Consider the following 15,014-nt stretch of genomic DNA (forward strand, 5'->3'; position numbering starts at 1 on the left):
AATTTTGTGAGTTGTTGAGTTAGGACACACGTTATAAATGTTTTAAAATACGGTCTATGACAAATTCTTAATTATTTAGGCCTTCCTGTAAATTCGGCAAATGCTGTACATTCTTTGTGGAAACCATCGCAAGTGGTCACTGGAGATGTATTATGATGGCAGGTATGAGAGCTATCCCTTTGTAATCAGATCACTCAGGACAGATGTTAATATCAACAAGAGTTATACCAAGTTTATGACCTTCTGTACTTTAAAGTGACCTAAATAACATGTAATAATGTCCAAAACACATCTACTTTAAAGGGGCACTGTGTAGTTTTGGAGAAGAAATTCAAACTCAGATTTTTATTATTTAAAACATTACAAACTCAGGAATATTTACTGTTTCCATAAGTGGATAAACAAGCTGTTCTCAGAGGAAAATAAGGTCCCCAGAACACAGTTTGAAGCTAGAAAGGTGGCAGGGTCCGCCACATATATGTTTTTGCTTAGGTTTGCATAACGTGAGCTACTTCCTTAATTTGTGGTCACATGATTACTTATTTTATGGTTACACAGATACAGGGAGTGACTTATTCTACCCAATGGCTCTCCTTACCCCGTTCTCCCCTACAGAATATTATTGGCCTACAATTGATAATAACCAGAACATAACTGAGAGTTATTATTGTTAAATATTATTTTAAATGCTACAAAGTCAACGTGCATGTGTCAAAACAACAGAAAGCTGCAAGAGGAAGCCATATGGTCATAAAATAAGGCAGGTCAGCTTATATAGGCTATGAATCCAGTGTGTGTGTGTGTGTGTGTGTGTGACAAGGGGGTGGGGGGAGACTTGGTTGTGTGTGTGTGTGTGTGTGTGTGTGTGTGTGTGTGCATTGGGTAACTGCAGCAGCAGCAGCAGCAGAGGAGCTCGTGTTTCGCCGCGGAAAGGACGATCCAGAGGATTTTTTAGTGGACTCCAGGAAACACGCAGGTGAGTCAGTCTCCACCGCTTTTTTTCACCATCTCACCCTTTCCAATGTTTCTTCTCACACTTTTTCCCACAACGCGCACACTCTCTGTACATGTGTCTGCGCTCAGGTGAAGGTGATTAAAGAGTGTGCGGCGCTGTTTTCTCTCTCGGCTGCTGCAGTCCAGGTCGGACAGGTGCACATGGGTGGATGTTTGCACGTCCACGGCGCGCTGAGTCGTTATAAACCTGTTTTTTTGGGAGTTAAAGTGTAACAATGGATCACAGCTTTGTGTGCGGAAGTGTTTTTGTTCTGTTGGCATCTGTTAGAGCTGACTGCGTTGCTCTTAAAGACGAAGGTTTGATGGAAAATCACATGTAGCCTGATGTGTTGCCATATGCTGGTTTTAGGTGTGTTCCTGTCTCACTGTGAGCTAAAGGAGAAGGTGAATGGAAGCTGAGGAGACAAAGAGGAGAAAGAGAGGAGAGAGTCTGTTAGACTGATCTTCATTGGTTAGATGTGGAAAAGTTTATTACACTTCATCAGCAGAACTTCTAAAATGAAAGAGCTTTAACTGTGGACATAATTTAGTTTAACACTTTCTAATAAAGGGCTTAAAAGCTGTTACTCGTGGCTTTATTAATGATTAATACATCATTTACTAATGCTTAATAAGTTATGTATAAGCCTTATAAACATTTTGGGTTGCCAGGTTGGAAGAAGTCTCCCTGTGTGTTGAGCAGTAGTGGAAGAAGTATGTAGATCCATTACTTGAGTAAAAGTAAAATAATGTAAAATACTCCATTACAACTGTAAGTCCTGCATTCAAACTCTTGTTTTGTAATGTAATATATATATTGTATTATTGGCTTAATGCTAATAACATGTTAAAAGCAAGTCAGTATCATGGTAGTTCATGGTGGAGCCATTTTTAATCTATTTATTTACTTTTAGATATGTTTTACTATAATAATCAGCCTACACTACAGTTGAATTTATGTAAAATCTTAAGTCCAAACATAACTTGTAACTACATTGTAAGATAATGTGTGAAAAAGCACAATTATTTCCTCTCAAAGATAATGGAGAGGAAGTGTAAAGAAGTGTAAAATGAAAATACTCGAGTAAACATGGGAGAAATTTTGCTATAAACTTTGAGGGGACAATTGAAACACCTTCTCTTATTGACTCGAATCAAACACCTGAAAACACGTCAGCTACACTATGTAACATAAAGAATTACCTGTAATTCAGTGCAAAGAAAATGAAGACTGGTGACAATTATGAATGTGTTTTATTGAATGGAGTAGTAAATAAATGTTTAAACTACTTACTGAAGTTCAGCCATCAACGACAGACTCTTTCGAGACCCCCAAATTCGCTTTTATGTGTCTATAAGTGCTTTCATAGCATATTATAAGTAATTTTGAGGTTATATAATTGTGTTTACATTTAAATATTTTTTCTAGACTGAAGGGTTGTGTCCCCCCCTGTCCTCCCTGGGATTTACACCTCTGCAAGTAAAGTACTAATACTTCAAAATGCTAGGCTACTTAAAGTGGCAATCTCGAAGATTTCCGTAAGCAGCAACTGCAGGTGTATTTTTGGACCTCACTGCTTCCCAGAAATCCAGCGTTGCCTGTGACGTCAGTTGTCAGTTGGCAGCTTTCCATAACGACACCACATGAAAGCGATTTGCACCTTTTCTAAAGTTTCATCGTCTGCTTTCATCTTTGTTTGTTCGGCCATGACAGTTAACAGTAACGGTAAACGTTTACTCACAACGCTGGCAGAGACCAGGACAAACAAAACTGTGATGTCATGTACGAGCCAGCTTCTCTCTCTGGCCGACCAATCACTGCTGGGTGAACGCGTCGCCACCGACACCCGGTGTACGTCTTTGGTATTACAGCAAATGCAAGAGCTTTCATCAGTGAGCCATAGACTCAGTCATCATTGTGTTACCTCATTAGGCGATAGATATTTATTTACATGAAAATCTTTGTGATTATTACTTTACAGACAGAGAGACGGATGTTCTCTGGTATTATGTCTCTCCTGTAAACACACTGATTGTGTAGCTCATCCTATATCATTGTTTCTTGAAAGTTTAGAAGCGCACTTGGTTGTCGTAATGTCAATCATTCCCACGTTGGTTTCGATAGTTTGGATAGGCTGCGTCATTAACAACGAGCTTCCTCCACACGCGGCTCACCTGCTGTCGTTAAAACAAAGTCACATGTGAAAAAATCCAAAAGGAGAAGTGTTTTTTGGCTGATTTTGGTTATTTTTGAGGCTCATTCTCAGCTTGTCAAATACTCATCACCACCACAACATCCAATGTGAAAAAAACGGTCACTCTACAGAAGGTCAAAGGTCAAACTGTCCTTTGGAGGAAACTTTATGATTAATTAAAGACCTAAAAAGACCAAACAATGAGCGATAAACCGCAGCCACAACCTGGCAACCCAAGAGCTGTTCTCCTCATAACAAGCTCATAAAGGATTAGCAATTTACTTGTTTACTAACCTTTAATAAAAACAGTCTTTGCAGATCTTAACGCGTAAAGCGTGTCTTATTAAAGTGTGCTACAGATCACCAATTTACACATCAGAATATGTGAGAAATGAACAGCAAATATGTGCAAATTAGGTTGAACTGTACAGCAGACAGAGGCTGAAGTGAGCTATTTTTCTAGAGTGAGCTCTCATTTAATGGAGTTTAAAGACAAATGAGTCATAAATCGACCTTTGAGATAATTCCTCTTATTTTTTTTAAATCAAAATGAGCGTTGTTTTATAAAATATGCTGAAAGATGCGAAGTAGAGGTGGCTCTGGTGAGGGCTCCAGCTTACTGTATGATTCAACCTCAGGAAAGACAAAGATGGGGGGATGATCTGTCAACACATATTATGCAGAGGATACATTTAATAATAGTTCAGGCACACAGCAGGGAAAAAAAGCCCATTTGATTTTTTAAGTTCGCTGTCAGCTATAAATATATATATATATATATATATATATATCCCTCCCTCTGAGTCCCAAAAAATCACAACACACTCTTATTTTTTATTATGCCTGTATGATGAAATGAGCTCCATCTGATGGACCAAAAACAGGACAGCGCTTCCTCCGTAAATTCTGGACATTTTCGGTGTACGAAGAGGCAGATTATTTGCGACACAATCATAATTTCATGCTTCTCTGAAAAGATGTGTCTAAAGATTTCTCCACATCACAGTGAATCAGGCCCGCAGGGTGAACCCACTCATTCTTCCTTTAATGTGCGAGTAATCTCATTTATGGTTCAGCTGCATGCCAACTCCCAGAGGTTCTGGATAAAGAAAGAAAAAAGACTATCATAACCGAGGATGGCTTATATATTATATAATCCCTTTATTAAAGTCTTTGTTGGCTGATGGCTTTATCACAAACATTATCAAAAATACGGTTGTGTGTTCGATGTTTTTAAGTGCTATCACTTGACAGGAAATTACAAAAATAGCTCACCTGTTTTATCGATCTTTCTGCAGAAATGTCACACTAGATATTTCTGCAAATCATTCAGTCCAGCCTGACAAGGGCTCATAAAGAAAACAGCTTTATCATACTCTGCAAACCTCTTTATTGCACTGATATTAGGCTTAAACGTCCATAGATCTGTGGCAAAACCAGCCCCGTGGATCAATAAACATTAAGAAAACTGACTGTGTTTGAGACGCAGCCTGCTGTTTTGTTCGATTTCTCTCTTCTCCCATCATGCATGACACGTCGGTCGTGCCAGTGCCAAGGCAGATGTGTTTACCTTTCCCCTCCTGGAGCTTCCAAGCTTTCATCAGTGTTGTCAACGTGCTTGCCAGCTCCTGTAGACCAGTATACATACACGACGCAACTGCAGATGTGTTGAAACAATGCTGTGTTTGCTGTGTGTTACATGAGGGCAGCAGCTGACAAAACCACATTAATGAGCTGTTCGCTGGTGGATCTGCGGCCCTCAGATTTGGCAGACGGTGGTTTGGGAGACAGTCATCAAACAAGACTCATGCTGCTATGTTGCCATGTTGTTCTGTTGCTATGTTGCTCTTGCCTCAGTTGCAATATTAAAGGGGAACTTTTAAACATAAAAGTCTGTTTACAGGTCTTGGGGAGCACTGCTGCTTTTGTGGCTCCAGAAGGAGCTGCACAAAATCTGATACAGTGGCTCAATGTCCCATCTCATCATAAACATGCAGTGGTTTCACGCTTACAAATGTTGAAACACTGTTCCCCCCTCCATCTTCTGACAGGAAAGGCGGCGTATGCAAAAGTTTGGGTCCCCACCTAGAAAGAAAAATCGCCACACAAAGACACTAGCATGATCTTTTTCTTTGTGAGCTCACAGTCCTAACTGAAACTCGTACCATTTTTGTACATCTAAGATGGATTTCTGCTGTATTTACAGTTTCTACTTCCACCATTTTAGTGTGATCATTTTTGACCTTTGGACCAGTAGTTTGACAAATGTATCACTCGGCCTTCAGACTATTTGCCATGCTGACAAACCTCAGTTCCTCACCTTTAACCTAGTTTAGTAAAACTCATGAATCCAGTTTTAAACATCTTTTGGACTCTTCAGTACGAGTTAGGTAACACAGCAATAACAGGTTTTGTGAAGCAATAGCATGGATTATATTAAAGGCAGACATGAAATAGCTCTGGATGAGCGCAAAGGGGAGAGGATCCCTGCACCATCACTAACTCTTACCCTTCTCATCTCACACTTTGTCATCTTATGGGTTGATTTCAAAGCTTAGCACCCCAAACTGCTAACGGAGAGGTCATTAGCCTCATTGTGCTTCATACTGCGAGTGATTAGCAGCAGCAGCCGTGGAGATTAAAACCGTGAATTCTCCAGTGTCACAATGCGGCGGAGTGGGATTCACAGTGTTGACCCTTTGATCAGCGACGGAGCCAGAGAGCGGGCAGCCAGGCGGAGATTGTGCTGATGGCACGGGGCCTAATCTGTAGATTATCCGTCATGCTGCTCCAGTGTGCACACGGCTAATTAAGAGATGGAGCTGTGTGTTGCAATATCGCATCACAGGGGCACATTATTTAACTCCCTAAACTTTTTAGATGGCATTTTATGTAACAGCACCTCTGTCTTTCACTTTGCCTAATTGGTTGTAATCAGAGAGTGATGGTGCGTAGCAGAAAGTAATTTTCTGCTCATGCTGTCAAGGAGGCAAGAAAGTTCACACGTGATGTCTCTTCAGCAGAGTTAGCCGTGGATGTTTTGAAATATAATATAAGACGTCATTAGTGTCGGTTCCTGTTAAACATTAGGGACATTAAGGGCAGATTAGAGGAGTAAGTCCAGCTCTCTGTTGATCTCTGAAAAAGCTCTGTGCACCCACAACCCGTCAAAGGTGTTTCCCGCCAACTAATGTGTGCAACTTAGGTGAGAAGTAACTGAGTACATTTAGTCGAGTACTGTCCTCATGTGCAATTCTGACATACTCCTCATACTTCCCATTTTCTTTGTCTTTAATTAGCACATATGTAGCTTTGTTGCTAAAGTAACCGCCAACTGCTGTGGAGCTGCTGTTAGCTAGTTAGAAGCTAGCTAGCTAGAAGAAAGGTATTTTACTTGTTATGAAGTATGTTTACTTTGCTCTATTAGTACATTTACTTAGGTAAATGATCTGCGCACTTCTTCTGCCACTGACTTTTAACACGCTTAACTATTACTAAAACATTAAGCGTTTCCCCTCAGGTAGAAGAGTGTTTGTTCTGTAACGTTCATTTTGTTTTTAATTGATCTCTCTGAACTCCAGTACCACCTCAGGACAACAGTGTCTAGCTTGCTACGCTGGATAATTTCTCTTTTAGTTACAAACATGGTTTTTCTCCTTCTCTTCGCAGAGTGTGTTCTCAGCTGAAGGATAATCAAAGAGCCTCCGTCTGTTGCTGCTGGGCCTGAAGATACACATTTCTCACAGATTTCTCTCAGAGTTTGTGTGTTTGACAAATTGCAACCGAGGCTGAGCTTGGACCAGGTCTGTGTGTTAAACATGGGAGACCAGAGGTCAGTCCAGCCGTTCCTGCTCCTGCTGCTGCTCCTCACGCTCCTCGCCAGGCTGTCACAGCTGTGGGCCTTCCCCTTCAGCCCGTCCCTGGACCTGGATGTCACTCCCAGGACTACTGTCTTCTCCAAAGGTGAGGGGCAGACACAATATGTCATGTGTTGCAGTATTTATGCCAGTTTATTTAAAAAGGATCTACTTCTTCTTATCATAAATCATTCAAATCTAAAACACAGACATGATAAACGTATTTTGAGATTCAGTCTGACATACCCTTTCTGAAATATCGTCACCTCCAATGTCCATTGTGAATAAATATGAATAAATCTGCTTGGAAACCATAGAAAGGAGTCCTCAACACTACAGAACACAGACCTTATCTTATATCAGGCTGCAAATTACACTTAAAAATGTTACTTGAGAGATACTAGCAAGCGTTCTTTGGTGCTGATGGGGTCTCTGAAGTTGTTTTGTCCATACTGATGTTCTCTTTGAGAGTCGCCAGGATAATTTGTTTATTATATATATGATTAAATTTGTCTTCAAAAGATTGAAAGAGTGTTTGATTCTCCAAACTTCATAAAACATATCCTTATTTTTTTCCGTAGCTAGTCATGAAATATCCATTTTCCTAAGCTGCCAAACACAGCTGGAGCTCACAGAGCGTCCTTGGTGCCACCGTTCACAGAACGTTATCTCTCATCAGTGAGGATTCGCACATCATTATCGTTGTAGTTGTTATCGTGATGGTTGCTGGTGTGATAGGCCCTTAAAAGTAACCGGGCTGAAGTTGTAGCTCACAGTGTAACTTTTTGAATCCATGACGACATTATGCTTTCTGATCACATTCCCCAAAGATTTACGGGAACTGAAAATGCAAAACATGTCTCATGATTATCCCCCAAAAAGAAGTAAGTCAATAAATAATAATGCTGGGAGGGGACGGAGGGAGGCCACAGTGTCACACATTGAAAACCCCTATTCCAGATGTATCCAGCGCAAACACACGTGTGCGAGCCCACCAGACGCTCACCTCGCTGTCCTTATTTGATGCTCCTTCCTCCCCTGCCTGTTAAAGAAGTGGCACAGTTTTCGAAGTTGGCCCCGAAGACAGCTCCTTCATGCTCAGAGTTATTAATCGCCTCTCTCAAGCCCTGTCCTAGATCACACGCCTCAGCAAACACTTCTAATGAAACAATAGACAAGAGGCCCCCATAAAAGAGGACCTGAGCACGGTAGATCTGATTAGTGTCCGTGCAGAAAATACTGCTGAATAGGTGTATTTTGGCTCAGAGTGTGTGTTTACACACATCATCCGCACCTTCCTCCTTGCTTGCCACGAGCTCACCTTTCCCCTCCCTCTCTCCTCCTCGCTCCTCATCACTGCGGCAGAGGCTTCCACTGCAGCTGCAGCGAGAGGGGCACTCCAGCACCGGCAGGCCGATCGGACGGCTGCGCTCTTACCTCCACTCCGCTCCACCCCTCTGTCCGCTCCTCTTCATCCCTCTGAGGACGAGTATTATTAGAGGAGGGGTGGAGTGAACAGGGCCGGCTCTGTTGCCAGCTGAGCTCTCTCCGGTGCAATGTCATGAGAGTGTTGCAGTGTGAGACGATGTTTTCGAAGACGCTGCTTGACGTTCTGAATCACAATAACTTGGGAAGAGAGATGAGGAGGAGCCGCTTTTTTGTGTTTGTTTGCTGCCTGAGAGGAATTGTTGGAAAAATGAATGCAGTTTGGTGGAGGGAGGGAGGGAGGGAGGGAGGGAGAGGAAATCATGTGAATATTCTCCCTTAAAGGTCTGAGTTTGGCTGCACAATGAGCTGATTTGTTGTGCTGTGGAGAATATTTAGGAAGAAGTATTTACGGCAGACCCTGCAGCACTGAGAAATACACAAATGCTGAACATGGCACTACTTTTAAAGCTGCTATTGAGGAGGTTTTCACTGCATCCAAAGGGATCTGACAGGCAGCTCTGGACTGGTTACTAGTATCCTAGCAGTTAATTGTCAACCAAACGAAAAGGACACAGTCGATTAACTCAGAAGGGTCCATTAGTTGGGGGTATAACTCATTAGGCCTCATTAAGTAAGTTTGTAAGCACCTCGTGGACAGATCTCATTTTCTATTCTGCAGTGCCTCTGGCTATTTATTTACACATCTCTGAGTCCGCCTCAGATTATAAATCATACATACTCGAGCTCGCTGTGGCCACTTTTCTGTGCGGCAGCCAGAGTCACTCTCTCATCACAGATTTTATTTTTCTCTTTGCCCTCGTAGAAACTTGTCCTTGACCTACTTTCTAATCATCAGGGGAGTGCATGTGAGAGTGCAGGATGTGCACGTGTGTCAGCATGCGTTTCATCAGAGTACAGTGTGTGCATGTGTGTGTGCATGTGTGTGTGTGGGGAGAGGGCTGTTTGGGCATGCATTTAGTCACATCATGTAAAATCTGCACACAGTCGGTCTCCCTGTGGTGACACATGTGTCTCCAGCCGGGATGGAGACGGGCAAGCTAAGACTCATAAATGAAGACGTGTCTGCAGAGCGGTATATGGAAATAGGATGGATGTTATACGTGGGTGTCACTACCTATGGGAGACACCGTGGGAGGATTTATATTATGTTTCTCAGCTTGGGTGTGGGGGCGCTCATTAATTTACAGTATGCTTTGCAGAAGGCTTGCATGTGTAGGAGTACAAGGACATCATGTATCAGAGGAAGATCAGACTTAAAAGATGGAGAATGACATCAGATGACTTTATGCACTGTGGAAATATCAAGGGACGACCCTCTATAGAAGGAACGAGGACCTAACAGCTGTAACATTTCATCAATAAACGTTCTACTTTTCTAGCCTGTAAGAAGTGGTAGTATTAAGTATTCTCATCCACTACATAAAGCTGCATTAATCAATATTATTATATTAAATCACTCTGCAGCTTCAGAGCGTTTTAGTGTCTTTCAGCTCATGGAAAACATCTTTAAACTACCTGTCCAGCAGCAAACTGCAAACAGACAAAGTTAGCAATTGGCTGCTGAACAAAGTGGAGCATTAAGCAGCTAAAGAACCAGATATTTGTGTGTTTTGGACAACTGGTTGGACGAAACAAGACATTTTAAGATGTCACCTTAGACTGTGAGAAACTGCAGAGATTCTCCAAAGTTTAATCACATTTCAAAGACACACAAATAATCAGTTAACTGAGGGTATAATCAGCAGATTCATTGTCTATGAACATAATCAGTTGTAACTTCAGTCTCCAGTGTCTGTGTGAAGCTTTAATGAGCAAATCTGACGACTCAACTTACGTTGTGTCGAGACGGGGTGGCTGTTTTTGTCTCCCAGAGGTGAGATTAAAGCTTGACTGTGTTCTGAACTCTTTCTTGCCTCTGCCAACCAGACCTGAAGTAATGTAGTTGTGAAATATTGATGCACTGTAAGTCGTTTGTCGCTGCTTTGACAAGCTGAGATGGCAGAAGAGGCCTTGGTAGTAGGATTTTTTAAGGTTAGCACTATTATTACTGTGGTAGAGGTAATAAACCCTGCCGACTTGATGCTTTTTCTTGTAGATGAAGACTTTTTCTTCATCCAGTGTGGTAATTACAGCTTCAAGGAGACAGGACACTCATGGTCACCAATTTACTGTTCAGCCAAGTCTATTATCGTCTTTGCAAAAGAGCTTTAACAGCTGCATCTGCTGTGTATTGAACACAGAAAACACTGATGATTTTCTCACATTATCTCAGCTTTGACTGAAGCTGTTAAATGTGTATCTCAGCTGTGTGAGAGCGTTGTTGCACCACGTTAACATCATTTGTTTTCACCCTTTTTATTTCTCTCTCTGTGGTGACATTTCATCCCTTGGACCCTTTAAATCTACTGAGACCTCCGCGGTACTTTGATCTTACTCCCCTCTGATTGTGCTGATCTGTGATTCTGACAGTTTCTTATTATTGATTCACTGATAGCATCCAGCAAGACCCGAAATAACACGGGGACTATTTTGTGTGTTGAATGCGCAGTTGGCTTTCTTTCATGACATGAAAGTCTTGGCTGTCTTTCATCTCGCTCTGCAGTCTCCCTGGTTGAACAAAGTCCTACGAAAGTTTTGGATCCGTCACAAGCTTTTGGAAAAGGTACTGTGTTTGTGTCTGTGTAAGACTGCGGTAAACACAACGCTGCCTCTTTGACGTGACGCTTAACAAGCGATCCGTCTGACAGCGGCTGACAACTTTATTCATCACACAACTGAGGAGGAAGTTCATATTTTTCTTAAACCACAAGATTCCTGGTGAAAATTGGCTGCTTTCGGTTGAGTATATGTCAAAATGGATGAGAAAATTATCACATGTTTTTTATTTTGTTTCACATAAAGCATCGTAACTTTTTTGGAATTAAATTTCTTGGTGAAATAGGTCTTGATTTGAAACACCTAAACTTCCATCAGTCATCCACACTCAGGAACAAGCTACCTGAGGATAATTTGACCCGATCCAGAATCGACCCAAACAAACAGAGCGCCGACACTGGCAGCAGAGTGATGAATAAACAAGCAGCCACAGTCAAAAACAATAACAGCACCTTTCCTGCACCTCACAGTTCACACTTTCTGTCTGGTGTCAAAAAGCACCAGATGGAGGAAACCCCAAACCACAGAAACTGTGAACAGTTTAAAATGTATCCACCTTCTGATGAAGAAATAGTCGCTGTGGATTATCCAGCTTAATGGGGAATAGTGTTGTCAAAAATATTGATTCAGAAGCTGGGGCTGGTAAGGATCTAGAAACCATCAAAAGCAAGCTGAAAGTATCCAACCGAAAAAATCCCACCTCTTCCCTTCAGAGCCACTCCAAAACACAACGCACACTGCCAGACTACAGATTGTGACAGAATGCCCTGCAGCTCTCAGCTGGGCGATGTATTAGCAGCTAGTTCACTACGTTCAGCTCGCTTAGCTGTTTAGACCATTAAATATATAAACAGGCAAAACAGCCGACACAAATGTAAGTCAGTCCGGAAAGACTACCAAGCATGACAGTTAGTCTGGGTGTGTGGGCTATTGCCGCTGCGGCTCTGCTCAGCTCAGGGGCTGTGTGCTTTGTGCTAACGTTAGCCACTACAGGAGTCTTGTTGCTGCTGCAGTGGCTCTTTTATTGGGCTCAGGGACTGTGTGCTTTGGGGTACTTGGTTACCAGCTGAGCGCGATATGTCACTGCCATTGCTGCTCACTTGTTTTTTGGTTCAGGGGCTGTGTGCTTTGTGCTACTGAGTTAGCTAGCTGCTAAAGAGCAGGCTGTGTACTGTGAACGCAGCACATCGGCAGCTGGAAGCACAATAAGACGACTGGATGGACTTAATAAAGGCCTGTAACAGCCACAGTTACTGGATTTTTTTCTTTCTTTCGAGGTGTCAAGAGGTTTTCTCCAAGTATAACAAAAAATGTTTCTAGAACAACTTTTAACCCTAGCTAAGTTGTTTCAATACTCATTTTCTGCAGTATTGATACACTGGTACCAGCTGTGCTTTCTTTCTCCGATGAGTCAACAAACACACAATTACATTCTGCTATTAGTTTGTTTGACCAATGACACAGCTTCTGTATCTGCCTGTAGTAATTGGCAGTGGTATGAGCATGAAAATACACAGGAGATGTCCCGATAAAGAAAATAATAGACTGAGTAATAACAGAGGAAACAAGACTCTTCCTCGCATCCTCTGCCTCGTATTTTCATATACCCGGGCACCCAGTTGTTTATCATTGCTTACATAATGATACATAGTCATGTTCGTTGACTCTTGAGCCTGTTAAAGAAGTGAAGAGATACTTATATAATGTGATAAAGTCAACAACGGACACTTCTGACACTGTCCAAAGAAGTTAAGTCAGTCTTCCCTTCTAGCGTTTGTTCCCAAATCGTTTTGTAAGCACGTGTGTGTGTATGTGTGTGTGTGTGTGTGTGTGTGTGTGTGTGTGTGTCACATGGCCTTCATAGTGTGTCTAGTGATCAGTGAGTCACACAGGAAAGTCACACACTCTGATGACTGTGGTAAACACACACACACACACGCACAAACATACAGTGGATTTACTATCATCGTGGGCCCCACATGGAGGATTACAGAAATGTCTGAGCGTGAGCGAACACATTCTGGACGAGCCACCTGTGACGGCTCAGCGTTGAGACTCAAACACACAACACACACTCGTCAGATCCTCTGAGTCACTGACAGAAATGTCTTCACTCGTCTTCAGGAGACAGATGAAGGTTGAAATAACTGTGAAGTGTGTGTGTGTGTGTGTGTATAGTACCCAGAGGAAACCCGACAGATGTTTCTGAGGGGCAGTTGATCTGACCTCCTCTTACCCTTATTGAACAGTGTACTCTGAACATGCACAGAAACAGGTCTGCTTAAGATACACACACACACACAGACACACACACACACACACACGCAGACATACACATGCACACATCTGCATACAGGACGACAACAGTAAATAGAAACCAGCCAGTGGGCTGAGAGGCTTCTGGCACACCTCAGCGCTCTGTTGACTTTCCTTTATTGATTTCACTGCAAAGCACAAGGTTCTGTGTGTGTGTGTGTGTGTGTGTGTGTGTGTGTGTGTGTGTGTGTGTGTGTGTGTGTGCGCGCGCATGTGTGTATGTGTGTGGGCATACAAAACAGTGGCTTCGGGGTAGAGTAAATCAAATCAACATGGGTCTGTTGCTAATTTACTGGGTATATTCATGGCCGTGCTAACGCTGATAAAAATGTTTGAGCTGTTGGAAATTTCTGTTTTTTTATCAATTGGATTAGGTTTCTATCTTTAAGCTGCACTAATCAATATGTTTATATTAACGGTGGATCAAATGAGTGCATGTAACGTGAAAGGAGGCTCTAACTCAACTCAGTAGTTTCCAATTCACGATATGTTGCTCATGACATTGATAGTATCCCGATACAGCGATTCTGTGATAATGGACACATTGCAAGACAATAATCTACAGTACATCGTGATATCTGTCGAACTGAAGAACACAAAACATCTCTAAAAAGGCAAGATTATGTATTACATCTGTCGGTCAGGCTGTCAGGCTTAACCAAACCAAACTTTAACCGCTGCATTGTAAAAGATAAAAAAACATAACTTTTTTGAAACAGCAATGTCGTCCTGTTGAAAGTGGATTCAGATCAGAAAGTTTGGAGGAAGTTTGTGAAAATGCACTTTGAACTAGCTTCATGTAGGTGGTTAAATTCGTACGTAGAGCTTCTCCTTCGTGCCGTGTAAATGTTTTCGCATGTCTCACATACAGCTGATTTTACAGCACAGCTGTGATTTCAGCCAATTTACTTCCAGACTAAAGTAAGCACAGGTTCGCTCTCCAAAAGATTGAGGGGGCGTCGGGTGTTTTGAAAAACGAGCCAACAAGTCAGCGTCGCCTGCATTAAACAACACACAGTCTGACCATGCCAGGTCTGAGATCAAGGTCGCTCTGCCTCTGCTGCCTTGGGGCCGGGGACATTTTGTACGTCACTGTGGTCCTTCTCATCAGCAGCGTGCTTGTTATATCATGCAGTCACTATTTTTGTAAGATAGAAACCAAGGCTTTTTGCTCGCTCTTGGATGACTCACATGTAGTGGGCTCTTTACATTGCCTTGGGCCGCCATTGTGTTTGCATAACTCTCTAAACGTGATCTCGGTGAATATGCAGTGCTCCCGTGATGAGGGTTATGTTTTGTTTTGCACGCTGTGACATCGCTGTTGCTCATCGGAACACATCCCTCATCTAGATTCGGTTCAGTGTGTGCGCACCCCTTTTATGTGTGTGCACCTGTGTGTGGTAGAGTAGAGAGGGCGCCCCGCTGCGTGACTCCCTGCCAGAGGCTCCCATCCTTCAGATGAATCCCTCCCCCGGCGTGTCCTGACCTTTGGCTGTGTCGGAGGAGCCGCTCATTGCTCGCTCAAATCTGAGGCTGGCTCAGATGAGCA

The 15,014-nt window shown here is 42.5% G+C and overlaps 1 protein-coding gene across 1 annotated transcript in view; it reads left to right on the plus strand.

Moving 5' to 3' along the window:
- Positions 1 to 919: 919 nt before the first annotated feature.
- The window catches only part of sema4gb (sema domain, immunoglobulin domain (Ig), transmembrane domain (TM) and short cytoplasmic domain, (semaphorin) 4Gb), a 34,869-nt gene continuing 20,774 nt past the window's right edge, over positions 920 to 15,014 (plus strand). Inside the window, exons 1-2 of the mRNA XM_084342844.1 lie at positions 920 to 976; positions 6,858 to 7,151. Coding sequence (XP_084198970.1) covers positions 7,007 to 7,151 — 145 coding nt within the window. The 5' untranslated portion in view covers positions 920 to 976; positions 6,858 to 7,006. The remainder of the gene's footprint in view (positions 977 to 6,857; positions 7,152 to 15,014) is intronic.

The sequence above is a fragment of the Pagrus pagrus genome, assembly GCF_965226575.1.
Source record: "Pagrus pagrus genome assembly, chromosome: 21".
NCBI classification, from domain to species: Eukaryota; Metazoa; Chordata; class Actinopteri; order Spariformes; family Sparidae; genus Pagrus; species Pagrus pagrus.